The sequence below is a fragment of the Rhinatrema bivittatum genome, chromosome 3 (assembly GCF_901001135.1).
Source record: "Rhinatrema bivittatum chromosome 3, aRhiBiv1.1, whole genome shotgun sequence".
NCBI classification, from domain to species: Eukaryota; Metazoa; Chordata; class Amphibia; order Gymnophiona; family Rhinatrematidae; genus Rhinatrema; species Rhinatrema bivittatum.
This window is the reverse complement of record NC_042617.1, coordinates 560,158,959-560,183,526: the sequence shown is the minus strand read 5'-3', so window position 1 is coordinate 560,183,526 and position 24,568 is coordinate 560,158,959. Positions and strand designations below refer to the sequence as shown.

The 24,568-nt window shown below is 45.7% G+C and overlaps 1 protein-coding gene across 2 annotated transcripts in view; it reads left to right on the top strand.

The window, feature by feature from the left end:
* Positions 1-24,568, top strand: part of ARFGEF3 (ARFGEF family member 3) — a 301,053-nt gene that overhangs the window by 255,971 nt on the left and 20,514 nt on the right. For both annotated transcript variants that reach the window (XM_029596476.1, XM_029596474.1), the window contains 6 exons: positions 463-639; positions 3,391-3,505; positions 8,022-8,124; positions 17,591-17,722; positions 19,179-19,309; positions 22,760-23,978. In XM_029596476.1, coding sequence (XP_029452336.1) covers positions 463-639; positions 3,391-3,505; positions 8,022-8,124; positions 17,591-17,722; positions 19,179-19,309; positions 22,760-23,978 — 1,877 coding nt within the window. The remainder of the gene's footprint in view (positions 1-462; positions 640-3,390; positions 3,506-8,021; positions 8,125-17,590; positions 17,723-19,178; positions 19,310-22,759; positions 23,979-24,568) is intronic.

Sequence of the window (24,568 nt, the reverse complement as noted above, 5' to 3'; positions counted from 1 at the left end):
AGAAAACAAAACCCATAACAACATATCCAACACTAAATGCAGGTCATCAAATAAAAACCGGACTATGCCGGATTATAACAAATATTGATTCAAGATAAACTACAATCCAGTCTCAGGCCATGACATTTTAACCTCCCATGTCAAATAACCAAATTTTAGAGTCCTCCTAAAAAGGAGCTAATTCTTATTATCCTTCCATCAGTGGGAGTTTGTTACAGATTAGTTGTCACTCCTGTAAAAGCACTCTGCCTAATTTTAACCTACTTTTAAAGATGAAGGAGTCTCTAGTCTCAGTGTCTGGCTAGATCGTAAGTGGTGGAAAGGCTGATATTGTAGATCCATCTAATCTATAGCACAAAAAAAATTAGACGCGATATCTTAAATTGTTTGTGTTTGTTGTATGGGGGAGAAGGGGTGTTATCACTGCCAACTTTCTTTCCCGTGGCTCCATTTCTCGTTCAGGTCCAGGGTTTGCTATATATGCGGTTGTGCACCTTCTCCTACCCGTGATGTCGCTCTGGCTCCATCGTAGCCATGGAGATCACTCCTACTGGGATGTCGCCTCTGCTAATTTCAAACATGCTATTGGTTTGTCCTGTGAACTGGTTGTGGAGCACGTTCAAAGCTTCATCCACTCAGGTAAGAGAGTCCCATGGAAGTCTTCAGGTTTATACACAACTCGGCTTGAAGTGCTGGATTAGGAAGAGAATATGATGGCAGAGAAGACCATAAAACTGTTGTCGTCTGCCCATTTTCCCTTCCTGCTGTAATCTGAATATAGATCCCCAAACCAAGCAATAGCCTCCTCGTTAGCAGTTACGTTATTAATCTGCCTCTTAGCTTACAGAGGGGCTAATCCTCTATGATGTACGACATAGTTTGTTGTACAATCATTGCGCAGTGGGTAGGCTCTTAGGGCCCGGTAATGGAGGTTTGCTACGCACTGGTTTCTGTCTGAACTCGTCCGTGTTTTGTATTTTAAAATGCCTGTTTCCTGCTGGGAGTGTTGTTAATGAATAAGCAGGTAATAAGTTTAATAATTTGAATAAAATGAACCTGTTTAGCAGGCCCCGTTCTTGTCACCTCTGAGCTTATCCCAAACTTTCTTAAATTCTGATACCATTTTTCCACGTTTCCACCACCTTTTCTGTGAAGAAATGTTTCCATATGTACTTGCTCAGTCTGAGCCCCCTTGGAGCCTTTTATCTTGATCCCTCGTTCTAGAACTTACTTTTTGTTGAAAGATGAGGAAAATGTGAAAAACTGAACTATGGAGTTCAAAAGGCCTATCTAGGCAAAATAATTTGTTTTGTGTGAAAATAACATTTTATGATTTCCTTTAAAAAAAACAAAAAAAAAACTTTGAGGCTGATTCTAAGCATTTTTCTAGGAAACGTTTTTGAGTTATTTATTTATTTATTTATTTTGTTTTATATATCTGACTAAATGTTGATGTTTGAATATTGCCAGCACTTATCCAGCTAAAATTTAGACAAATAAGTTTGGGGTGTTTTGGGGGAGGTCCAGGGCGGAGTTGAGTTAGCCAGATAGCTTCAGCTAATTATATTTGGAATTAGCTGAATACGTTATTTGAATAATTCTAAATGTGTGCAGGAAAGGGTTAAAGCTATCCGGGAATGTGTTCCAGGATGAATATAGCTGGTTAAGACGAGCCCCTTTTCGCCCTGTAAGTCGGCGTTTACATGCATAAGTCAGGGTATTTTGTAATATCTTCATGGCAATGGCATAACTAGGTTTACCAATCAGTCTGCCACTTTGTCCAGGTCATCTGCATCTCGTGGAGACCCTGCTGGCTCTTCAGCCTGAATTCCCCATCCATTGCAACCAGAACATCCACTGTGTCATTTTTTTTTCACTTTTATGATATTTATGATCGCTTACACCTGATACTGAGCAGAAGTAAATATACGCAAGTAAAAGGCCGGCGCGTGCCATTTTGGCAGGTTATAGAATAGCAACCTACGTGCGGACATGTTGGCCCTTCCCCAGAACGCGCTTGGCCCGTCCCTTTCTCATAGCTCAGTTTTACTCCTGGTATATTGCCATAGCATATACTCGCGTGTGTGCCATTTTAGGCACGCACAGGCTCTTTGTTTGCACATGCATCTTTTGAAAATCTACCTCAAAGGGAGCCCAGCTTATAATGTAGTGCCTAGGGCTGAAGTTCCTAATTTTCATACGTAAATCCACTTTGAAAATAGTGGGTAAGTGCAAACCCTTGCACGGCATACGCGCCCTTATTTACGTCTGCATTGGAGCAGGTGTAAATGTTCATGTGTACATTTACATGCATACTTTTGATTTTAGAAAATATGCACCTAAATTGTTTCCCTGTTCTAAGTGCGCCCCCCGGAACATCTCTTTCAAGTACGAGTAAAAGTATGCGTGAAATCACTTCCACGTGTACACTTGTGTGTACAACCCCCGGGGAATTTTCGAAAGGTCTATATATATGTGTGTGAATGTGTGTGTGTGTGTGTGTAACATGGCATTTTGTTCACGTACATGCTTTTGAAAATTCATTCCGTGTTTTCTATTTTATAGATCAAACGCTCTGAGGATGGCATAGCATATGCCTAATAATGCTATAAAACTAAGTACTGGATATACTCGTGTATAAGTCGAGAAATTTAAGTCTTAAAATGAATCTTAAAAAAACAGGGTCGCCTTATCCATGGGCCAATGCTAGTTTCCTCTTCCTCCTAATGACTATTCCTAGTCTTTAACTCTTTCCCTCCCTCCCCCATGGCCATCCCCACTCGTTCGCTCCTTTCCTCCCGAACCCTGAACTCAATCGCTGCTAGCAGGATGACAGGAGTTGCAGCTGATCAGATGCATCCTCCCTCGCCCCCTTTGAACTTCATGGTTCAAAGCCCGCCCCTGGCACCCCGCCGGGGTGGACGACCAGGGATAGTCATCGGAATAATTATGGTGGGGTGAAGGAGGAGGAAACTAGCATTGACCTATGGATAGGAAAGGAGTGAACCAACGGGGATAGCCATGGGGGAGAGAGAGAAGGAGAGGACCACTGGGGATAGTTTAAGCCCCCTAGGTTTTACTCTAGACTTGTCCAAGTGTCACAGCATTTTTCTTACTTTTTTGGCCCTTGACTTATCCATAAGGTCGACTTGATCACGAGTGTATACGATAGTGCTATAGGAAACAGTTCATAAAAATATGCAAAAGCAACTGTCACACAGTTTTGCTGTCTAATAGAACAATGAAAACATTAAAAAGGCAGCCAACAGGAAGTGGGGAGGGGCAAGATACTGTGTACCAGTTGGCCCTGTGTACCTGTCCTGGTCCTGCAGTGTATCATGACACGCCAATTAAACGTTCTTTGGGGGGTGGGCCACTTTTTCTCCTTAGACATTGGCTATGAAAATCTGATCAACGCAATGCTGAAGGATCTCTTCAAGCTCCTGGTAGCCTGTGTGGCAGAACCCACAGAACCCATCTCCAGGGTTGGCTGCTCCTGCATAAGGTGAGGCCATTAATGAGGATCTGTACTGCACTCTAATCAGGACAAAGACTCTCAGAGATAGAACTATTGATATTTATTTAGATAGTTTCCACTCTCTTTTTATTTCTCTAAGGGTGGTGCAGGATCTTTTAACAGCGGTGGTTTTCAAACTTTTTTTTCCTCAGGACCCCGATGTAACGAGAAAGCTTTCACCCCACATCGTTCACCATCCCACCCCCAGTGCCCATTACCCCCTCCTGCTTCTTCCCCCATGCACTGTTGCCCACTCCAATTTCCATTCTCCAGCCCCCGTGATCCGCTTGCGCACCTCCATTCTGTCTTTCCCCAGACCCCCGTTACTCATGTTCCCTCCAGATGTAACCCGGGACTAAAGTTAATAACGTTTTACTTACATTTTGGTGGTGGTGCCCCTTTAAGAGCCGGCAGCTGCCGGGATAAGGGTTTGTCCTGCCCCGGTATTTATTTTGAATTCCTTGTTTGTCAGGAGGCAGGAGATGAGGCAGTGGGAGAGTCAGAGGAGCTCCAGCGCCGCACAGTTCTTGGTTACTGTGAGCCGCTCGGCAATCATCGCAGTAACAGCTCGGGAATACAGCGCTGCGTACACCTAGTAGCACTTTAAAAATGATAAGTAGTAGCAGAGGAAGTAAGGATGCCCATGTGGCTCAAACTTCCTGAGACCTGCATGGAACCTGGAATCTGAAGGCCTCCCTCCTCACCAGATCAGCTGGCATGGGGATGGGACTAGGAAGTGACCTACTGGTCAATCGCAACCCCATCGTTGGAAAACATTGCTTTGGAGGCAATGAGCTGAAGGCATAGCCTTGACCCTTGCACTGAGCGGTTGGTGTCTTTTCCTGAGCGTGCTGGTAGTGAATCTAAGCAGCTTGGAGTAGGCTAGAATGCTCCTCCATGAACTCCCCTGTCAGTGACATCTCTGTCCTTTCTACCCCAATTCCAATTCCACTTCTCATCCTTGCCTCTTACACACCCCCCTAGTCACACAGACAGTGCCACCCTTATCCCATCAACTGGCTCCTCCCTCCATCACTATACCTGCCACAAAAAATGTTTGGCCCTGCCTGTCCAGGATGACACCATCATGCTGACACCTGGCCGAGCCCCCTCTCCTACACCCACCACCACCCTGCAGTGCTGACACCAGGCCGAGCCCCCTCTCCTACACCCACCACCACCCTGCCGTGCTGACACCAGGCCGAGCCCCCTCTCCTACACCCACCACCACCCTGCAGTGCTGACACCAGGCCGAGCCCCCTCTCCTACACCCACCACCACCCTGCAGTGCTGACACCAGGCCGAGCCCCCTCTCCTACACCCACCACCACCCTGCCGTGCTGACACCAGGCCGAGCCCCCTCTCCTACACCCACCACCACCCTGCAGTGCTGACACCAGGCCGAGCCCCCTCTCCTACACCCACCACCACCCTGCAGTGCTGACACCAGGCCGAGCCCCCTCTTCTACACCCACCATCACCCTGCAGTGCTGACACCAGGCCGAGCCCCCTCTTCTACACCCACCACCACCCTGCAGTGCTGACACCAGGCCGAGCCCCCTCTTCTACACCCACCACCACCCTGCAGTGCTGACACCAGGCCGAGCCCCCTCTTCTACACCCACCATCACCCTGCAGTGCTGACACCAGGCCGAGCCCCCTCTTCTACACCCACCATCACCCTGCAGTGCTGACACCAGGCCGAGCCCCCTCTTCTACACCCACCACCACCCTGCAGTGCTGACACCAGGCCGAGCCCCCTCTTCTACACCCACCACCACCCTGCAGTGCTGACACCAGGCCGAGCCCCCTCTTCTACACCCACCATCACCCTGCAGTGCTGACACCAGGCCGAGCCCCCTCTTCTACACCCACCACCACCCTGCAGTGCTGACACCTGGCCGAGCCCCCTCTCCTACACCCACCACCACCCTGCAGTGCTGACACCAGGCCGAGCCTCTTCCTCCCACATCCACCACCTCCCTGCCGTGCTGTCACCAGGCCGAGCCTCTTCCTCCCACTCCCACCACCTCCCTGCCATGCTGACAGCCCCTCCAGCTCCCATCTATTTCCATTACTTCCTCTCGCACAGCAGCAGCCTAATGACCCCTCCATTCCTCCATCCCACCTCCACACTGGCATCAACGGACCCTGCACTCTCCTCTCTTGCGTTGTATCTCCATTATGTTCTTCCCTTACCACTCCCCCCTTCCTGATACTAACAGATCTGCTGGGCTTTACTCCCATTCCCCGTGAGACTTCCAAGTTCCCTCCCCACAGGTGATGTCGTGCCCCACCTTCTCCCATTTACCCCTCTAAGCCCCACCACCTACTCTTTAATGCCTCTCCCCTCCACCTTCTTATCCCTTCCACCACAACACCCCATCTCCCCCAGCAATGCCTCTACCTCCTATCCTTTTCCGTGAACCCTCCGTCGCCTCACCCCGCCTGGAATGAAGCTTCACCTCCTCATTGAGCCCTTCCTCTCTCGGTGACATTTCTACCTTCTTACCCTGCTCCCTCCCCAGTGACACTCTCCTCCTTAAGACAACTTAAACTTTTCACTCTACACTTCCTAATCTCTCTTCCACCCTCACCGTTTGTGTTGCTTCTTTTCTATCTCCACATCCCTCTTCTCCTGATATACTCCCTCCTGCCCCCCCCCCCCCCCCCCCCCCCATCTTCTGGGTCATGCTCTTCTTCACTCTTCCTCCTACTCCCTCCCTCCTGTTCCATTCCTGCCAGCCTCTTCTAGTGCCAGAACTGCTCCTTCTCGTGACTGGTGAGGCTTATTTTAGGGTCCTGAAAGTGGGAAGACAGGTCAGCATCATGGGGAAGGTGTAGGAGGTCAGGGAATGGGAGAAGGTCACTGGAGAGGATTGGTGATTGCTTTATCAGTCCTCTCCACGATGCACGAAAGACAAGTGGAGTCTGGAGGTAATGGTATCTGATGATCTTAAGGTGGCCAGACAGGTGGATGACGCGACAGCAGAAATCAGAAGGATGCTTGGTTGCACAGGTCAGCAGAAAAAGGGAGGTGATTATTGCCCCTGTAGAGGTGCCTGGTGAAACCAAACTTGACATACTGTGTGTACAGTTCTGGAGACCGCACCTTCAAAAGGATATAAACCAGTTGGAGTTGGTCCAGGGGGGGTGACAATTAAAATGATCAATGATCTTCGTTCTGAAGCATATGGGGACAGACTTAACATAGATAGATCTAAACATGTACATCCTGGAAGAAAGGCGAGATAAGGGAGATATAAGTATCTCAAAGGTTTCCATGCCCAGGAGGCGAGCTCTAGGAAAGGGGTAAGGGGATGAGGGTGAAAGGGAGTAGGCTCAGGAGGAATCTAAGGAAATATTTCTTTATAGAAAGGGCAGTGGATGCATGGAGCAGCCTCCCAGTTGAGGGTTTCTGAGGGAGTGACTGGAACTGCAAAGCTAAATTAGTTGGGCGGATGGGGAAACTAAATAGGCCCTGTGGTCTTTTTCTAGCATCGTGTTTCTGTGTTTGTATCGGGGGAGTGGAGAGGAGAGCGGAAGGAGTAAGGAGGAGCATCACCGGCTTGGAGGGAGGGACAGTAAGGAGAATCCTCCTCAGGGGTTCAGGATGTGGAGGAAGGCAGGGAAGAAAGAGGAGGAGTGTAGGTATCGGTAGGGGCATGGCTAGGAGGAGCAGCAGCAGCGCACTTTCCAAAATCTAAAATATGCAGCAAAATTGGTGAGCAATTTTGATATCCTTTTTTTTCTTTTTTTCCAGAATGTAATATCTGTATGTGTAGAAAAAGGGCAAGAAGGTTATTTGCACTAAAATAGAAATGAATAGTTTAGTCCCTTTTTAAAATTAAACATAACATTGATTTGCCATGGGAAAAGCTTCAGTGGACAGATTGCTTGCCCCTTGTGCTCTGCGGTGCTTTAAAGCGAGTTCCTTTGTCATCACTCATTCGCGGTGTCCTGCATTTGTGCAGTGTTAGGCAGAATATTCTTAATACCGAGCAGTACATGAAAACATGAACAGTGTCATTCTGGGTCAGACCAGAGGGTGCGGCGAGCCCCGCATCCTGTCTAACCCAGATCACTGGAAGTATCCCCCATTCTCCCATTCATCCCCCCCAGAAGTAAAAGGGTGCTGATCGCCACGCTGACCCAGCTGATAGTTCTTACGCAAACGTGTCCAAACCATTTTTAAAACCAGCTATATTACTGGCCTTGACTGCCTCGTCCAGTTAGTTTCATGATTCATCTCCTAGTACTATTTAAAAGGATAAGTAACTGTTCCCTACTAACTTGCTCCATGCTATTTCCTCTGTTCTCGAAGAGCACTAACCTATTAAACCTATCTTCAGATGTATAACTAAACCCATTTGCATGGCATGTGAGACAGATTAATTAGCCCCAGTATATCTCTCTCCAATACTAGTTAACAGAAACCTCCATCTTTTGTATGGGAAAGTTAATGGAAGCTTGCATTGCCACTTAGCCTCTGCTTGTCTCATAGGTATGTCCTGGTTACGGCTGGCCCTGTTTTTACCGAAGAGATGTGGAGGCTGGCCTGCTGTGCCTTACAGAATGCTTTTTCCGCTACACTCGAGCCAGTGAAGGTAAAAACCGCTCAAGAGCATAAGCTGAAATCAAATCCCCCTGTATTTCAATGAAATGTGTTTTATGTAAGACTTCAGTCTGAAAGATATTTTCTCCGAGGACAAGCAAGGATGGTAGTCCTCACACATGGGTGGAATCATCAGATGGAGCCTGATATGGAAAACTTATATCAAAGTTTCTAGAACTTTCACTAGCCACACTGAGCATGCCCAGTATGTCTTATACCAAGCGTCCACGTGGGATCCCTCTTCCGTCTCTCTTTTTCCGTGGAGCTGTGAATCTCATGGTTTGATTGAGCGCTAAAAATTTGGATTTTTGCCTTGTGGAAAACTTAGTTTTTTTGCATCTTTTCGCGATACTTTTTCTTTGGTCACCGCTTGGTGCCTCCCCATAGTGTTCCCTCTCAGGGTTTCCGGTTTAAACAAGTTTGTAAAAAAAGAAAAGTTCAAGATGGTTTCCCTGGGGACCTTGATCCCCCTTTTCCAAAAAGGGGCCTGGCTATGCTCCTTTGACCTAAAGAATGCATACAACCCATATTGACATCTTCCTGGGTCACAGGAAGTATCTCAGATCCGTGGTGGGAAAACAGCACTTCCAGTAATGGGTGTTGCCTTTCGGGCTTGCATCCATCGCATGGGTCTTCACAAAATGCCTGACCATGGTGGCAGTGCACCTCCACAAACTGGGAGTGCATGTTTTCCTGAATCTGGATCATTGGCTGGTCAAGAACACGTCTCTGATAGGGGCCACTAGGTCCATGCGGGTGCTGGAGTCACTAGAGTTTGTCCTCAACTACCCAAAGTCCCATCTCAGTCCGTCACCTCAATTGGACTTCATAGGAGCCCTGTTAGACACGCCTCAGGCCAAGGCCTTTCTGCCTCGCCAGAGGGCCGTCGCCTTGGCAACCACTGCGGCAGAGGTTCAACAGAGCCAGCAGGTATCAGCCTGGCACATGTTGAGGCTGTTTGGCCACTTGGCCCCAACCATTCATGTTACTGCCTTGGCATGCTTGCACATGCACAGAGCCCGATGGACCCTGAGGTTGCAATGGCGCCAAGCCACTCAGAGCCTCCGGGATTGCATCCGAGTCACTCCGTCACTCAGAGACTCATTGTCTTGGTGGTGGGTACTTTCCAATCCTTTTGGAGTCTCCCTACTCAAATTGTACTAACCACAAATGCATCCACCCTGGGGTGGGGAGCTCTTGAGGATGAGCTCAGCACTCAGGGCCTGTGATCCGCTCAGAAACGCTCTTGTCAAATCAGCTTCCTGGTTTGTTGGACAGCTTTCAGAGATCAGCTGTCCAACAAAGTTATCCTGATCCATACCAACAACCAAGTAGCCATGTGGTATGTCAGCAAGCAAAGAGGCACAGGATCGTACCTGCTGGGTCAGGAAGCGGTCCAGATCTGGTCATGGGCCCTGGCTCACAGGATGGGGCTCAGGGCCATGTACCTGGCCGGGATGGAGAATATGGTAGCGGACAGGCTGAGTCGAGCCTTCAGACTCCATGAATGATCCTTTGACCAGGGGGTAGCAAATCGGATATTCTGCCTCTGGAGGAGCCTGTTTGTGTCCCCCTGCACCAGGAAGGTACCTCGGTTCTGCTTCCTGTACAGGTCAGACAGCAAACCATCCTCAGAAGCCCTGGCCTGACATTAGGGCAAGGGTCTTCTGTACGCGTATCCTCCAATTCCCTTAGAGTTGAAGACTCTCTTGAAGCTTCGCTAGGACAGAGGGACTATGATTCTCATAGCCCCTCATTGGCTGAGACGTCTGGTTTCCACTCCTGCGGAAGTTGTCCACCCGGAAACAGATCATTCTGGGAACTTCCCCAGATCTCATCACGCAAGATCAGGGCAGGTTGCGGTATCCCATTCTCCAGGCCCTGTCGCTTACAGCCTGGATGTTGAAAGGTTAATCTGCAACCACTTGATCTTTCGGCAGATGTGTCTCAGGTCCTGGTGGTTTCTAGAATGCCTTCCACTAGAAAGTCCTATGGACTGAAGTGGAGGAGGTTTACCATGTGGTGTGAGCAGAAAGCCCTAGATCCATTTCCTGCCCCACACAAAACCTGCTTGATTACCTTCTACACCTATCGGAGGCTGGCTTAAAAACCAACTCCATCAGAGTTCATCTTAGTGCAATTGGCGCATACCACCACGGTATATATGGTACAGCCATCTCTGTACAGCTTATAGTTGTACGTTTCATGCAGGCCTTCTTCAATTGAAACCTCACACTGTGTCTTGGGACCTCAACATGGTGTTAGTTCAGCTGATGAAAGCTCTTTTTGAGCTGCTGTGCACCTGTTGCCTGAAGTACCTGACTGGAAGATCATATTTTTGGTGGTGGTCACTTCAGCACGCAGGGTCAATGAGCTCCAGGCCTTAGTGAATTATCCATCTTATATTACGTTTTATCATGACAGTAGGGTCTTGCGTACGCATCCGAGGTTCCTGCCTAAAGTGGTTACAGATTTCCATCTTAACCAGTTAGTCATCTTGCCAGTATTGTTTCCTAGGCCCCATTCGCTCCAAGTTGAACAAGCACTGCACAGTTTGGATTACAAGCGACCCTTAGCCTTCTGTCTGAAGCAGGCAGAAATCCATAGACAGTCTATCCAACTTTTCTTTCTTTTGATAAGAATAAGTTGGGTTGCCTTGCCAAACAGACACTATCCAATTGGCTAGCAAATTGCATCTCCTTCTGTTATGCCTAGGCAGGACTGCATCTTGGGGGTCATGTCAAGGTTCATTCTTTCAGAGCCATGGCAACATCGGTGGCCCACTTGCGAGCAGTTCCCGTGGAGGAGATCTGCAAGGCTGCAATGTGAGTTCAGCTAGTCTGTCCTCCGGAACCTGTTTGAGGTGTAGAACCCAATTCTCCCAACCTAGGGCCCATACTTTAGGTTCAGGCTGTCTTCCCCCTCTGTTACAAACAGCACTGGTGTTTTTATATCCATTGGCATCTGGTTAGGTGTTTGTTGGTCCTCTTTTGTGTTGGGGAGCAGCCTGTAGCTAGGGATTCACCAGTGTGAGGACTTGCTTGTCTTCTGAGAAAGCAGAGTTCTTACCTGTAACTGGTGTTCTCTGAGAACAGCAAGATGTTAGTCCTAACAAAACCCGCCCACCACACCGCGGAGTTGGGTTTCTCCTATTTATTTTATCGTAATTGTATGTTACGAGACTGAAGAGGAACTCTGCGTGGACACGTGATGTAGGGCATGATGGGCATCCTCAGTGTCCCTAATCAAAGTCTAGAAACTTTGACATAAGTTTTCCATATCAGGTTCCATCTGATGAGGTCACTCACATGAGCACTAAAATCCTGCTGTCCTCAGAAAACACCTGTTACAGGTAAGCAACTCTGCTATCCCAAAGCTCACATCAAGCAAAGTATAAGTTCTTTAGTGGTGAGGCTGCAGTGCAGAATCATGGCTAGAGCTATTGGGTGTGGCAGCTCAAGCTCCAGTTTCCCCGTTCCATTCACTGAACAAGTTACCTAATGTTGTAGAACTCAAAATTAGGATCTTGTGTGCAAAGCAGTGATATGTGGAGGATTTACCTTCTCCTGCCCCCCACAAAAACATCATCAAGGGCTTGGTTGCACTAATACATCACCCATCCCCTAAAAAAAAACAAAAAAACATCCAGGGCATGGCCATCCCAACAACACCTCCTAACCCCCAAAAAACATCATCAAGGGCTGGGCAGTCCCAGCACACCACCACCTGATGCCTTCCACAAACAACATTGGGGGGCCTTAGGGATCCCAAAATAACACCTCCTGCCTCACACAAAAACATCAAAAATAACATCGGGAGCACAGTGGCCCAAAACCCACCTTCTGCTCCAAGCCAGCACCTATATCCCCTGATCCTGTTTCACCCTGCACACTGTGCCCAGCAACTTCCGTTTCTCCCAGGACAAACAAGATGGTAATCCTCACACATGAGTGACATCATCAGATGAAGCCCCGATGCAGAAAACTTACTTCAAAGTTTCTAGAACTTTGACTAGATACACTGGACAACGTGTCCGATCCACAGGTGAGACTTCTGTCTTAGCAGAAAAAATCCCTTCCCTAAATACTACAGCAAAAACAAGTTTGCTCGTCATCCTTGTTCCTGATGTTAAGAGCAGACAGAACAGTAAGACTCGTCCAAACAACAGAATGCTGGCCAGGCGCCCAGCCATCTGGGTCAACAACCTCTGCCCTGCCAGTCGTAAACAATCAGAAAGCTCACCTCTGGATTACAAAATTATATATTTTTTTCATGCTGTTACATTTTGACATAAATTTTCCACATTGCAACGTCCCTTAGGGATCATCTGGACGCATAAGCGGCAACTCTGGATGTCATGCAATGCCCCCAGGCAGAGGATACATACCTCATGAGGGTCAGTGATAGACATGGTCCTCAGTAACCGGGGGCATCAGCAAAAACCAGACCCAGTGCCCAGACCTCAGTGCCCATCAATGGCCGATAGGCCATTGATGGGCACTGAGGTCTGGGAGGGAATCAACTATGAAAGAAAACTTACCCAAAATGCTAAAAACCCTGACTAGAAACACTACAGGAAGGCACCGAGAGGGCCCCAGGGACAGAATCGAAGGAAAAAAAACCACGAAAACACAAAGAACAAAAAAGTTTTCCAGGCAAAGTAAGCTCAATCACACTACAAGGCTTACAGCTCCATGGAAAAGAAGAGACTGAAGAGGAACCCCGCATGGATGTGTGATATAGGGCATGCCGGGCATGCTCAGTGTGCCTAATCAAAGTTCTAGAAACTGTGACACAAGTTTTCCGCACCGAGACGCCAAATGATGATGTCACCCATGTATGAAGACTAACATCATAGAACACCTGTTACAGGTAAGCAGCTCTGCTCTGACCTCTGCTCTCATTCCTCTTTCCTTCTCCCCTGCCCACCACCCATTCTCTTCTCCATTCTCTGCCCAGTACCAGTATCCCTGATCCTCTTTTTCCCTACGCACTGTGTCCAGCAGCTTCTCCTTTTTACAAGCCTCCACTCCCTTCTCTTTCCCTGACACCTTTTGCTCATCCCCCAACCCTTCTCTTCCCCTGTGTAACCTATGCTTTGCCAAAATGCATTGTAATCTCTGGGTTAAGGACCACCCTAAGGAGGGCCACCTTTAATTTCAGGGGCTTAAGATATTTACACTTCTCACACAGCTCGTAAGATCCTCTGTGAATTCCAAGATTCTCTGTTGGGGAGGCAGGGGGGAGGAGAGACCACTAAGGCCCTGAGCGTTGCTAAAACAGTCTCTGCATACAGCAGTAATAATCATGTTAGAAGCTTTGTGTTTTCCATCTTAACTTTACTGTCAATTGATAACGGAACAATGAAAATGACAATTTAATACTCCTTATGCAATGCAATCCATTTATCTGTTTGGCTGTTATATCTGTGACTTTGTAATGCTTAATGTAGGGGTGATCAAACCAGTCCTTGGGTCCACCTCGCCCCCCAAGCCAGTCAGATTTTCAGGATATCCCTAATGAATGAGAAATATTTGCATACGTAGGAGGCAGTACATGCAAATAAATCTCATGCATGTTCATAAGAGATATCCTGAGAATCTGACTGGCTGGGGGGAAGGGGGCCTAAGGAGCGGTTTGAGCGCCCCTGGCTTAATGCATATTTTCTGTGTTTTTCTGATTTGTAGTGCTGTCCTGATCCTGGCCAATTGTAAATGCGGTTTTGGAGCTCCCTCCCAAATTCAGGATTCAGGTTTCTGTCTTCTAATTTAGACAAATCACTTTAAGGTCCCATGAGGAATAGAATGTGCTCTTTACGTCCCAGTTCTTTCTCCTCTCTGTCCTTGTTGATACCGGAAGGATCTCGCTCCACTCCTGCCCTCACTATCCCGATGATAACACCAGATGGGTGCCAGGGGTCGTCTCCTCCTCCTCCAAAGAATGAAGGAGGACTCTTTTCTTTCAGTAACCTCCGGAAGGTTATTGAGTTTGTTCTAATGAGAAACTCCTACTGTTTCTTTGGACAACAATCTCTGACTCCCTGGGTCCTAAAGGGAAGTAAAATAAAAGCAGTTTTCAAAAATAACCCAAACTGAGAAAAGAGAAGGGTAGGACATCCTGCCTGCCAAAAAAAAAGGGCTAAAAGCCGAATTCTCTAAGAGGGCAAAAGGGTACCTTGTCTTCTACTCCATAATCCAAAACCCCCCCAAAGATCCATGTCCCAAAAACAAAGCATGCGATCTCTGGAACGGGCAACTGAAAATGCCCACACTAAAATGGTGCCTTGGGTATTTATAGGCTAGGGCTCCACCATTCCTTTCTCCCACCTAGAGGAGCTAATATTAAAGTATTATAATATTAAAAGATTGTTTGAATTATGTATTACGTATGTAATAATATTGTGAGCTGTATGAGTGTGGGTTATAAATTTTATAGATAAACTACTCCTTCTGTTCTATTAATATGGAATAATCCTTTTAGTAGAAGTCCTTTAGGATATTACATAATTACATAATTTTTCAAAGCAAACTTTATACGCACATGTTCGCTTTGAAAATGATCTGAAATAATGCACACAAAGTTGCACTTGCTGTTTGCAGCACAGCCCTTGGGTGGGTTAATTTGCATGAAGCATGTGTGTGTAAATCCCAACGCTGCCTCTTGAACGCCTATTTGTGTGCCCATGAAACTGTGCCCGAAGTCAGGCTATGTGCATGCAAACCCTGAGCAATTTCATAAGGAGTCATTTATGCACATAATCCCCAAATTCAACCAAATATCTTTTTCTCCCTGAAACCCCCTTGTTTGTACTCTGTGCCGTTTTCTTCTCCAGTTTAGCTACTCATTTAAAGCGCATGATATGGAATTCCTTTATCCAAAATCTCTGCTACCATGTGCATGTGTTTGTTTATATCTCTATGTCCTAAACTTGATCTTTGTTGAGAGTTTCTCGATATGTTTGAAAACAGATAAACCAAGCTCGCACTAAGGCTATACATTTTTATTATTTTAATCTATTTATTAAAGATACTTATTTATTATTTTTATTTATTTAATAACTTTTATATACCGACGAACGTTGGGAACATCTCGTCGGTTTACATAGAACAGAACTTAGCAACAGGCTTTACAATTATTGCATAATTAAATAAGGAACATTCAGAACATAGAAATAACAGATTAGATTATATAAGTAAAATTATCAAAGTGGGATACGTGAAAGAGGTTATCTAAACGGGGGGGGGGGGGAGATTCTGATATATAGGGGGGTATCCACAATTAAAGGAGGTATATATACACATGATTGGGAACCAAATTTTTATATACAAATTTTTTTATATACAATATGTATTCCTGGGGGGGGGGGGTGAGAGAGAAGGTGTGAATATTAGGTGTAAGAGTGTTTGAAGAACCAGGTCTTCAGGTTTTGCCTGAATATTTTTGGGCAAGTTTCTTGGCGGAGGGAGGTGGGTAGCTTATTCCAAAGAAGCGGGCCTGCTAGGGATAGGGTCCTTTCGTTTGTGGTGCGGAGTTTAGTAAGTTTAGGTGAGGGGGTGTGTAATTTAGCTAGATATTGTTTTCTAGTGGGTCTATTGCTGTTGTGAAATGAGAAGTGTTCTTTGTACCAGTGCATGTTCTGGTTGTGAAGAGATTTGTGTATTAGGGTGAGGGCTTTGAAGGCAATTCTAGATGCTACGGGTAACCAATGTAGATGTTTAAGAACAGGAGTTATGTGATCATTTTTGTGGGTGTTGGTGAGTATTCGGGCGGCTGCATTCTGGAGGAGTTGTAAAGGCTGTATGGTGTTTTTAGGCAGGCCTAATAACAGGGAGTTGCAGTAATCTATTTTCGTTAATATGAGGGCTTGTAATATGGTGCGGAAGTCATTGTGATGTAGGAGAGGTTTGAGTCTTTTTAGGGTGTGCAGTTTGTAGAAGCAGTCTTTGAGGGTATTATTGATGAATTTCTTGCAGTTGAGGTGACAGTCAATGGATACGCCGAGGCTCCGAACATGGGTGGGAAAGGTGAGGTTAGTGGTAGGAACATTGTTGTGTGTGACAGTGGGGGTCGTAAAGAGGGTGGGGGTGATATTAGGGGGTGATATGTGGCTAAGTTCTGTTTTAGTAGCGTTGAGGGCGAGAAAGTTGTTGGATAAGAGGCTGCTAATTTCCGAGAGGGCGGATTTCCAAATTTCCATAGCTTTGTGTATTGAGTCTTTAATAGGAATAAGTATCTGCACATCATCGGCATATATGAAGTGCGGAAGGTCAAGTTTAGCAAGGAGATAGCAGAGGGGGAGGAGATATATATTGAAAAGAGTGGAAGATAGAGATGAGCCTTGCGGTACTCCTTGAGCGAGGTTGTGTGGTTTGGAGGTGGAGTTCCCCATTTGTACGCTGAATTGTCTATCAGCCAGGTATGAGGGGAACCATTGTAGAGCCTGGCCTGAGATGCCAATGCTGCTGAGACGTTCCAGTAGGATTTGATGCTTGATGGTGTCGAATGCAGCGGAGATGTCTAGGAGAATGAGGATGTGTGAGAGACCTTTGTCAAGACCTTTCAAGATTTGGTCGGAGAGTGAAATGAGTAGGGTCTCTGTGCTATGGTGTTTGCGAAAGCCAAACTGAGAGGGGGAAAGGATGTTGTTTTCATCCAAGTAGTCTGATAGCTGTTTGTTTATGGCTTTCTCAAGGACTTTTGTGATTAGAGGCAGGTTGGAGATAGGTCGGAAATTGGTGAGATCAGAGGGGTCGAGGGAGGGCTTTTTCAGTATGGGTTTAACAATGGCATGTTTAAGGTTTTTTGGAATAGTGCCAAGTTCAATGGACTTGTTTATGATGTTTGAAATAATCGCCTTCCTGATACATATCTCTCAAGGCGATTTACAGCATTTTTCATAACAAATTCCCTCTCACACCTTCCTGTTTTGTCTGTTACTGTGTGTGGGATCTGTCATATGGACATTTGGGGCTCTTTGTTTAGTCAATAAATGCCTTTTCTGGTTTACCCAGTGTGCAGCAGTGCCGTATCTGAACTTAATCGTCACAATTCAGCACTTAGGCAGTAATCGTTGTCCTCGGGGGTCCCCTCCACTGGCGGCATTCTGCAGACAGCTCATCCCAAGATTTCAAGATACCTCACAATTTGTAGAAATCACTGCCGTACTTTATTAAAACGATTCATTTTGTTCTTATTTTGCTTGTCTTGTTGATTTGATTTTTTTTTTCAGTTAACTTATAGCATTGATGCATCTTTTGAGACATCTAAGCAATTTATACAGCATCTTTTGAGACATCAAGCAATTTATACAGCATCTTTTGAGACATCAAGCAATTTATACAGCAGCCGCCATATTACACCCCTAGGCTTTTGCTGTGCTGTGCTGTCTTACTACTGCGCTAAGGAGAAGGTTGCTCGTTTCGCTTACAGTGATAGCCAGATGTTTTGTCTTCCTTTAGAACTTATTGGGCTATTTCCACAGCGGCTCTGAAAACTTTTCTGGCGATGCTTGCGAAGTGAAAGTGGCAGCTCCCTCTCTCTGTCCCAACGCGGAGGTTGAATACTGGAGAATTCGAGCCATGACGCAGCAGGTAACCGGCCAATTGGTGTGAGGATCAGAGTAGCCAAGTCAGAGGCACTCGCACTAAGTATGGGGCAACCTTTTTATGGGAGGGGACAGGCAGGATGTGCAAAACTCTGGGTGTCTTTTTTTTTTATTTTATTTCTTCACTTACTTTAAAGAAAAATTCAAACCAGACATGCCAGCCTCTTTCAAGAAAACTGATTAAACAATAAGAGCTGTATATACTGAAAACCAGCATTTGGATCTGCAGCCAAATCTTCATCAGAGTATCCTGATGAAGGAACTGACTTTATTGGGCACTTTATGATTTTCCTGTCTGCTGTTTGATTTCTGTAGGTTATAACCCTTTTCCTTATGATTTGTAATCCAGCACAACACAGGAAGGACAGGCAGGATAATTTTAAAGCAAGCACGCTATAGGCAGGACTATATGGATGCACACACACATGCAAATGTGGCAAAGCCGCCACTTACCTCGAGAAACCCAAATTTATGTGAATAAGTGGTGCAAATCTCCTATATGCGAGTATTTATGCTCCTGATTTTAAGCATTTACATATATAGGGGTACATTTTAAAGCACAGCGCGCGCGCGTACAAAAGTACTCCCTATCTAGGATCCCCCACCACCTTTATCTGAAAAGTTACTACTGCCTCCGGGCAGTAGTAACTTACGCGCGTCGGCGCGGCAGGCCCCGACACAGGCCGGGGCATCCCGGGGCTTGCGCGCACCGCCGAGCCTATGCAAAATAGGCTCGGCGCGCGCAGGGGGCGGTTTAAAAGGGTTGCGCGCGTACCTTATGCGCGTAACCCTTTTAAAATCCGGCCCATAGATTTCACTCGTGTATTTCCTTGGCACTTATCGGCTTTTACACATTTAACTCATCAAATTTTGTAACGGTGTGCGTGTGAAGGAAATTACCGGTTTTACCAAGTAGTCCATCAGTTTGCCGAGTCTATCTCTACGTCATCAAGACCCTCCTGGTTCTTCAGCCTGAACTCCCCACAGATTGCCCTGGCGCTGGTTTGTTAATGGTGCAGTGCTCACGCGGGCCCGAGGTTATCCATACCTTTCCCAGTAAGCTTTCTACATCAAGCAGACACAAGTGATGGGAATCACCTATACAGCGAGATTATCCATCATGTAAAATTCAGCTAGTCAGTCTCGGCAAGGCCCAGTCTAGAACGAAAACTGGCATTTGATGTGCAATTATCATTTTCATTAGAATTATGAGATTAAAATGTTCTATTTGTGATCTTTGATGGACGTGATGAGTTTGTTGCCAGTGTCAAGAGCATGCACAATTGTAATTTGGGCGTGCGCGCCACATACTGCATCTCCGCTTTCCTTTATCCTGGAGCCGTTCAGCATTTCGGAACTCAGTGCTTGCTGTACGTTTAACTCCAGGACCTGGCAGATGTGGATGGTGAACTGTTCATAGTGTATTGATTAATGCTTTCCAGGTGTTCATGCTGGATACCCAGTGCTCACCCAAAACGCCAAACAACAAAGAGGGCTTTGAGTATGCCCAGTTCTGTGTGCTCATCATTGACCTTCCTCCTGACGAGAAACCAAATGGACATACCCAGAAAAGGTAATCCGACATCCCGGACAGGCGGCCAAGTGCAAAACCACTGTATGCTGTTATGGTTTAAGCATCTCCTGCAGCTCTGCCCCCTTAAAGGGTTATTAGTAGGCAGTGGCCGCTGAAGCACAGGCCACAGTAAGGAATCCAGGCTCACCGAGCCACCATGCTTGAAACATTTTTCTGGAAAGGAGGGTAGCGGATAGGGACACGAATGATAGGGGGGAAAAGGAGAGCAAAGACGAGCACCAAAAGGAAAACACAAGTGCAGGTGACACTGAAGGACACTTATCCTCCTCCTCCTCCTCCTCCTCTGCCCTGCCAGAGCCTCTCTAATTTAGCTGTGCATGTGGCTCTCCCTGTCTTTTCTGTAGCCAGTGGGATGGGCATCACTAGCCATACATTCAGTTTCATAGGACATTGTCTGCCGTGAGCTTCTCCCCAGTGTGGTAGCGTTAGAAATAGTCTCTTGGTGCAGGACACTTGGCACCCATGGAAGTGTAGGTTCAATGTAGGCATGAAAGGGTCTTGCATACCATGGCTGCTGTTTGACTCATGGAGGCATATGCACAGCACACCAGTCTGAAATGATCTTCAGAAGGTACCCCCATGTCCTTTGTGCTCTATTGCCATATGTGAGGTTCAATGCCAGTTTGCTTGAAAACAAGAGCTAAACAAAAAAAACCCATAATTTTAATTGCACATTTTAATTATGCAATGTTTTGACCCAGTCAAGGCTGTCCTGTTCAGATCACTGATCAACACCGCTTTGAGTGCCAAGAGTTTGTTCACAGTTCTCCCAGTTTTAACTTGAGTCAAGCGTCCATTACATTATTCTCACCAAGCATAGTGCTGGCTAGATGAAAGCATTAGGTGGACAGAACACAAACCAAACTGTTACAGTATTCGTCTTGTTTTTTGGGATTGCTGCAAGCTTTGTATCTTCCCACTGAAATGCCATGTGTATTCCATGCAGGGTAGTAATGAGATTGTCCCACCCTGGAGTGTGCACTCAGAATTAAGAGGCAGTGGATTTCAATAGCCACATGTGCTTAGGATTGTAGTCCTCTCTCTCCCTTCTGTAAAGTAGATTACCACTATCCTGTTCATCACCTTTCTTTAGATACTAAATCACTAAGATGGTAATTTTAAAAGGAATTGATGCAAGAAAATCGGTGCTTTATGCGCATAAATGCTGTCTTGTAAAATTGCACACCAGATGCATGAGAAAAATACTCGTATGCATTGTATGCACGCATTTATCCCTACTTATTGGAGAGGCACTTGGACAGAGTCTGGGTGGGGACTGGACCTGGACGCATAGTTTTCAGTTTTAAAACATAATGCACGTAAAATCCTTCAGGGGAACCGTCCACACATTTTAGCAGGTGTAAATAAATGGGGGGTAGTCTTCACAAGATATTTTTCAAAGTGAAAAGCATATCTGTACTTTTGCCTTGAAAATGAGTGCAAAATCTGCAAGTAAAAAGAGCCTGCTGACTTTAGGCTGGCTGCGAAAGACCCCGATCCTTTCCTGTACGTGGAGACCTGCTTCCCCGGGTAGGGTCATGCAGGGGAGTGCGAACGCCAGCAGCAGCGCGCCCTCGCTACCACTGTAATATGTAAGGCAGTAACTTTTATTGAAAAGGCTGTTCTTGTTGCCAATGAAGAGGAAGGCAGCATTTCATTACAGCCAAGTTTGAAATCTCATGCGTGAAAAAACTGCTTTAAAAAAAAAAAAAGTATTGTTTCCCCCAACCAACCCATTTCTCGGTTGTACAGAAATGCAGTATGGGAGTTCAGCGGTTCATTAAACGTGCCCGTGAAGGCACTTTTAGTCTTGATGATGATGATGATGTTCCCATTTCTTACCAGCAGAAAGCTTTTCAGCACCTCTGCTCATGGCACTCCTGCTGTTGATCTTTCTCTGGACAATGCCGTAGATTGTCTCTTTCGCAGCTCTTGAATGTTCAGATTTCATCTGCAGTGAAACGTGATTGTTAAACGGTGTGGGGTTTCTTCTCTCCCTTTCTCTTTACTAATGCTGCACTGTTATAACAGGAAGCTGGGGTAAGGGGATCCTTCTTTCCATAAGCTCTTGTGACATTCACAGTTTGTTTGTTTGTTTACCGCCAGCAGTAAATAAAAAGGTGAACATGCTGTGTACAGCGCTACTTTACAATGCAATGATGGCGTGATTCCAAGACGGGATACGTGCCCAGTCGTTGTTTTTTTTTAACCAAAAAATGAGCAAAGATGGATAACTAAATTAGAGGAATAAAGGGGGCATCTAGCAAGAACAGGCTTCTGAAACTTGATTTCTTTGCCTTAGAAGAAGCCTGAGAGGGGATATGGCTATATTGTTAAAAAAAAAAAAAAAAAAAAAAAAATTGGAGGGTTTCACAAGTTCCTTCAAGAGGTATTTTCATCTAGGGCATAAGGATATGTCATTTTCTCTTGAAGGAACCATTTTTTATCCTGAGTGAAGTAAAGCAATGGAATACGCCTCCAGGTGAAAGTCACCCTAGCTACATCTATACAGATGTTTAATGACACATTAGATGAGTTCTAGGAGAACAAATAGATTAGTGAGTGTAAGAGTCTGCACAGTCATAGAGGTAATTGTGGAAGATTGAGCACAGTAGTTTGACCTTCCTTCAGCTGAGCCCTTGTTGTGTTATCTTTCGTGTGGAAGTATGAGTTTAAGGCCTGCACAGTCAAAAGTGAGTGTACTGTACAGCAATAGACACATGACAGAGGTTTATCCTTTGCTAGGGCCATGTAGACCAAAATAACCTGCCAGACATATGGTCAGTTGGTCTTTATCTGCCATCATCTGCTGTGTTACAATCTCAGGCCAACTAAGGTTCAGTTTCTATAACATTTAGCTATTTTTTTCTGTTCATACAACCACGTTTTGAAAGAAAACTGAACTGCTGTCAAACTGAACTGACCTGAAATATAAGTTTCCAGCTATTTGAAGAATAAAATACAGTTCTTTGACACTTACTATTTCTTTCCTGTTATTTTAAAAGTTTAGGCTACATTTTTGTCCCGTTGAGCTCTATAATAAATATACTTTTCTTCTAAATCATGTTTGGTTCTCCCTGCAGCCAGAAGTATCACTGTGGTGTTTAATCTTGGAACAGACTATAAACCAGTTTTTTCAAAGGAGAGGGTGGATGGTAGTAACTACCAATTCTTACATACCACCATTGGCACAAAGCTCAGCAATATGTAACTGTCTTATTTAAAACTTTTGTGCCTTGGTTTTCGAAGTCCAGTATGGGCTGAACATCTCCCAAAGGCATCAGTGTGACTGTGTTGCGTGTTTGTCAACCATGACGTAGATTATTGTATTTAAAACGTGATTTCCTTCCCAGTTTTTAAAGTTCTTAGTAATAGATAATAATGCCTTGGATTCATTTAGACCTTTTTTTTTTCCATTCTCTCTTAAAGTATCCCTTTTAGGACAATAGTAGTCAGTTTGTTGTCCCATCAAGTGCTGCTTCAGAATTTGTATGATGTCTTGCTGGAAGAATTTGTGAAAGGGTCCTCTCACTTGGAAGAGAAGATGGCTCAAATCCAGGAGCCCAAGCCTGCTGGTTTCCTCAGATACCTCTCCATGCAGAACTTGGCCGTTATCTTTGACCTGCTGCTGGACTCCTACCGGACAGCCAGAGAGTTTGACACCAGGCCTGGACTGAAGTGCCTGCTGATGAAAGTTTCTGGTATTGGAGGAGCTGCCAACCTGTACCGCCAGTCAGTCATGAGCTTCAATATCTACTTCCAGGCCTTGATTTGTGCCCTTCTGACCAATCAGGAGAACATTACTGCCGAGCAGGTGAAGAAGATCCTTTTTGAGGATGATGAAAGAAGTACAGACTCTTCTCAGCAGTGCTCTTCAGAAGATGAAGACATCTTTGAGGAGACAGCTCAAGTCAGCCCCCCAAGAGGGAAAGAGAAGAGGCAGTGGAGGGCCAGAATACCATCTTTAAGTGGTCAACCAGTCAGTAACGTTGATTGGGTTTGGTTGGTCAAAAGGCTGCACAAACTATGTATGGAACTATGTAATAACTACATTCAAATGCATCTGGACTTGGAGAGCAATGTAGAAGGACTCCCAGTTTTTAAAGGAGACCATTTTTTCATCCTGCCATCATTTCAATCTGACATCTCCACTCCCTCAACAGGAGGGTTGTCTGGGAAAGGTACACCATCGGAAGATGACCGAAGTCAAACTAAAGATTACCATACGGAGAATTCAACACCTAAAGCCATGATCGGAGGAGTGGTGCTGCCACCAAGCCCTAAAATAGATAAGAAGGACCAAAGCAGGAAAAAAGAGTGGTGGGAGAGTGCTGGCAACAAAATCTACACCATGGCCACTGACAAAACCATCTCAAAACTGATGACTGAGTACAAGAAAAGAAAGCATCAACATAACCTTTCCACTTTTGTTAAAGATACCAAAGTGGATAAGAAGGGGGAGACGCTGTATTCAAGAGGGCAGGATTCCCCCCTTCCCCAGCGACCCCAGCATCTGGTAGACCAAGGTCAGATGAGGCATTCTTTTAGTGCAGGCCCAGAAATCCTCCGGCAAGAGAAGCGGCCTCGCTCCGGCTCTACTGTCAGCACACACAACATTTCTGCACGAGATGCTGAGGCACAATTACAGGTAGGAAGAAAAGGGTGCGTTTATGGGTTTGGAAAACAGCTTTCTTTTATCTAAATCTACTTTTACATTTACTTAGAGGATGTGTCTAGTGTCTTGATGTGTTTATTAATTTTCAGCTACATAATAGTTCACAAAATAGAGCAACCTTCAAACTAATTCTGAACTGCTGTGAGCATATATTTTCTTTGGCCCTTGGTGGTTGGTTCTTTGTTGGTTTTAGAATCCACAGAGATTAAAGAACTATACAGATAGGGAGAGGGTAGGGGCAACACACGATTCAGCAAAATGTAACTTAAAATCTTTTGAGCCCAAAACCAAATGACTTATCCAGCTAAATTCTAGATGGCTTAGAAGTTAGGGGGCTAGAATTAGCTGGATAAGTTAGGGGGCAGTTCAGGGGCGTAAATGGGAGGAGTTGAGTTAGCCGGCTAAGTCTGGTCGATTCAAAGAGCTGTCCTAAAGTTAGGCAGCTATAGTTATCTTCTAACTAATTAAGATAGCCAGCTATATTCAGTAATATGCCTCCAAAGTTAGCCGGATAAGTTTATCCGGCTACCTTTGCTATCAGGACTGTGTCTGACTATAGACCT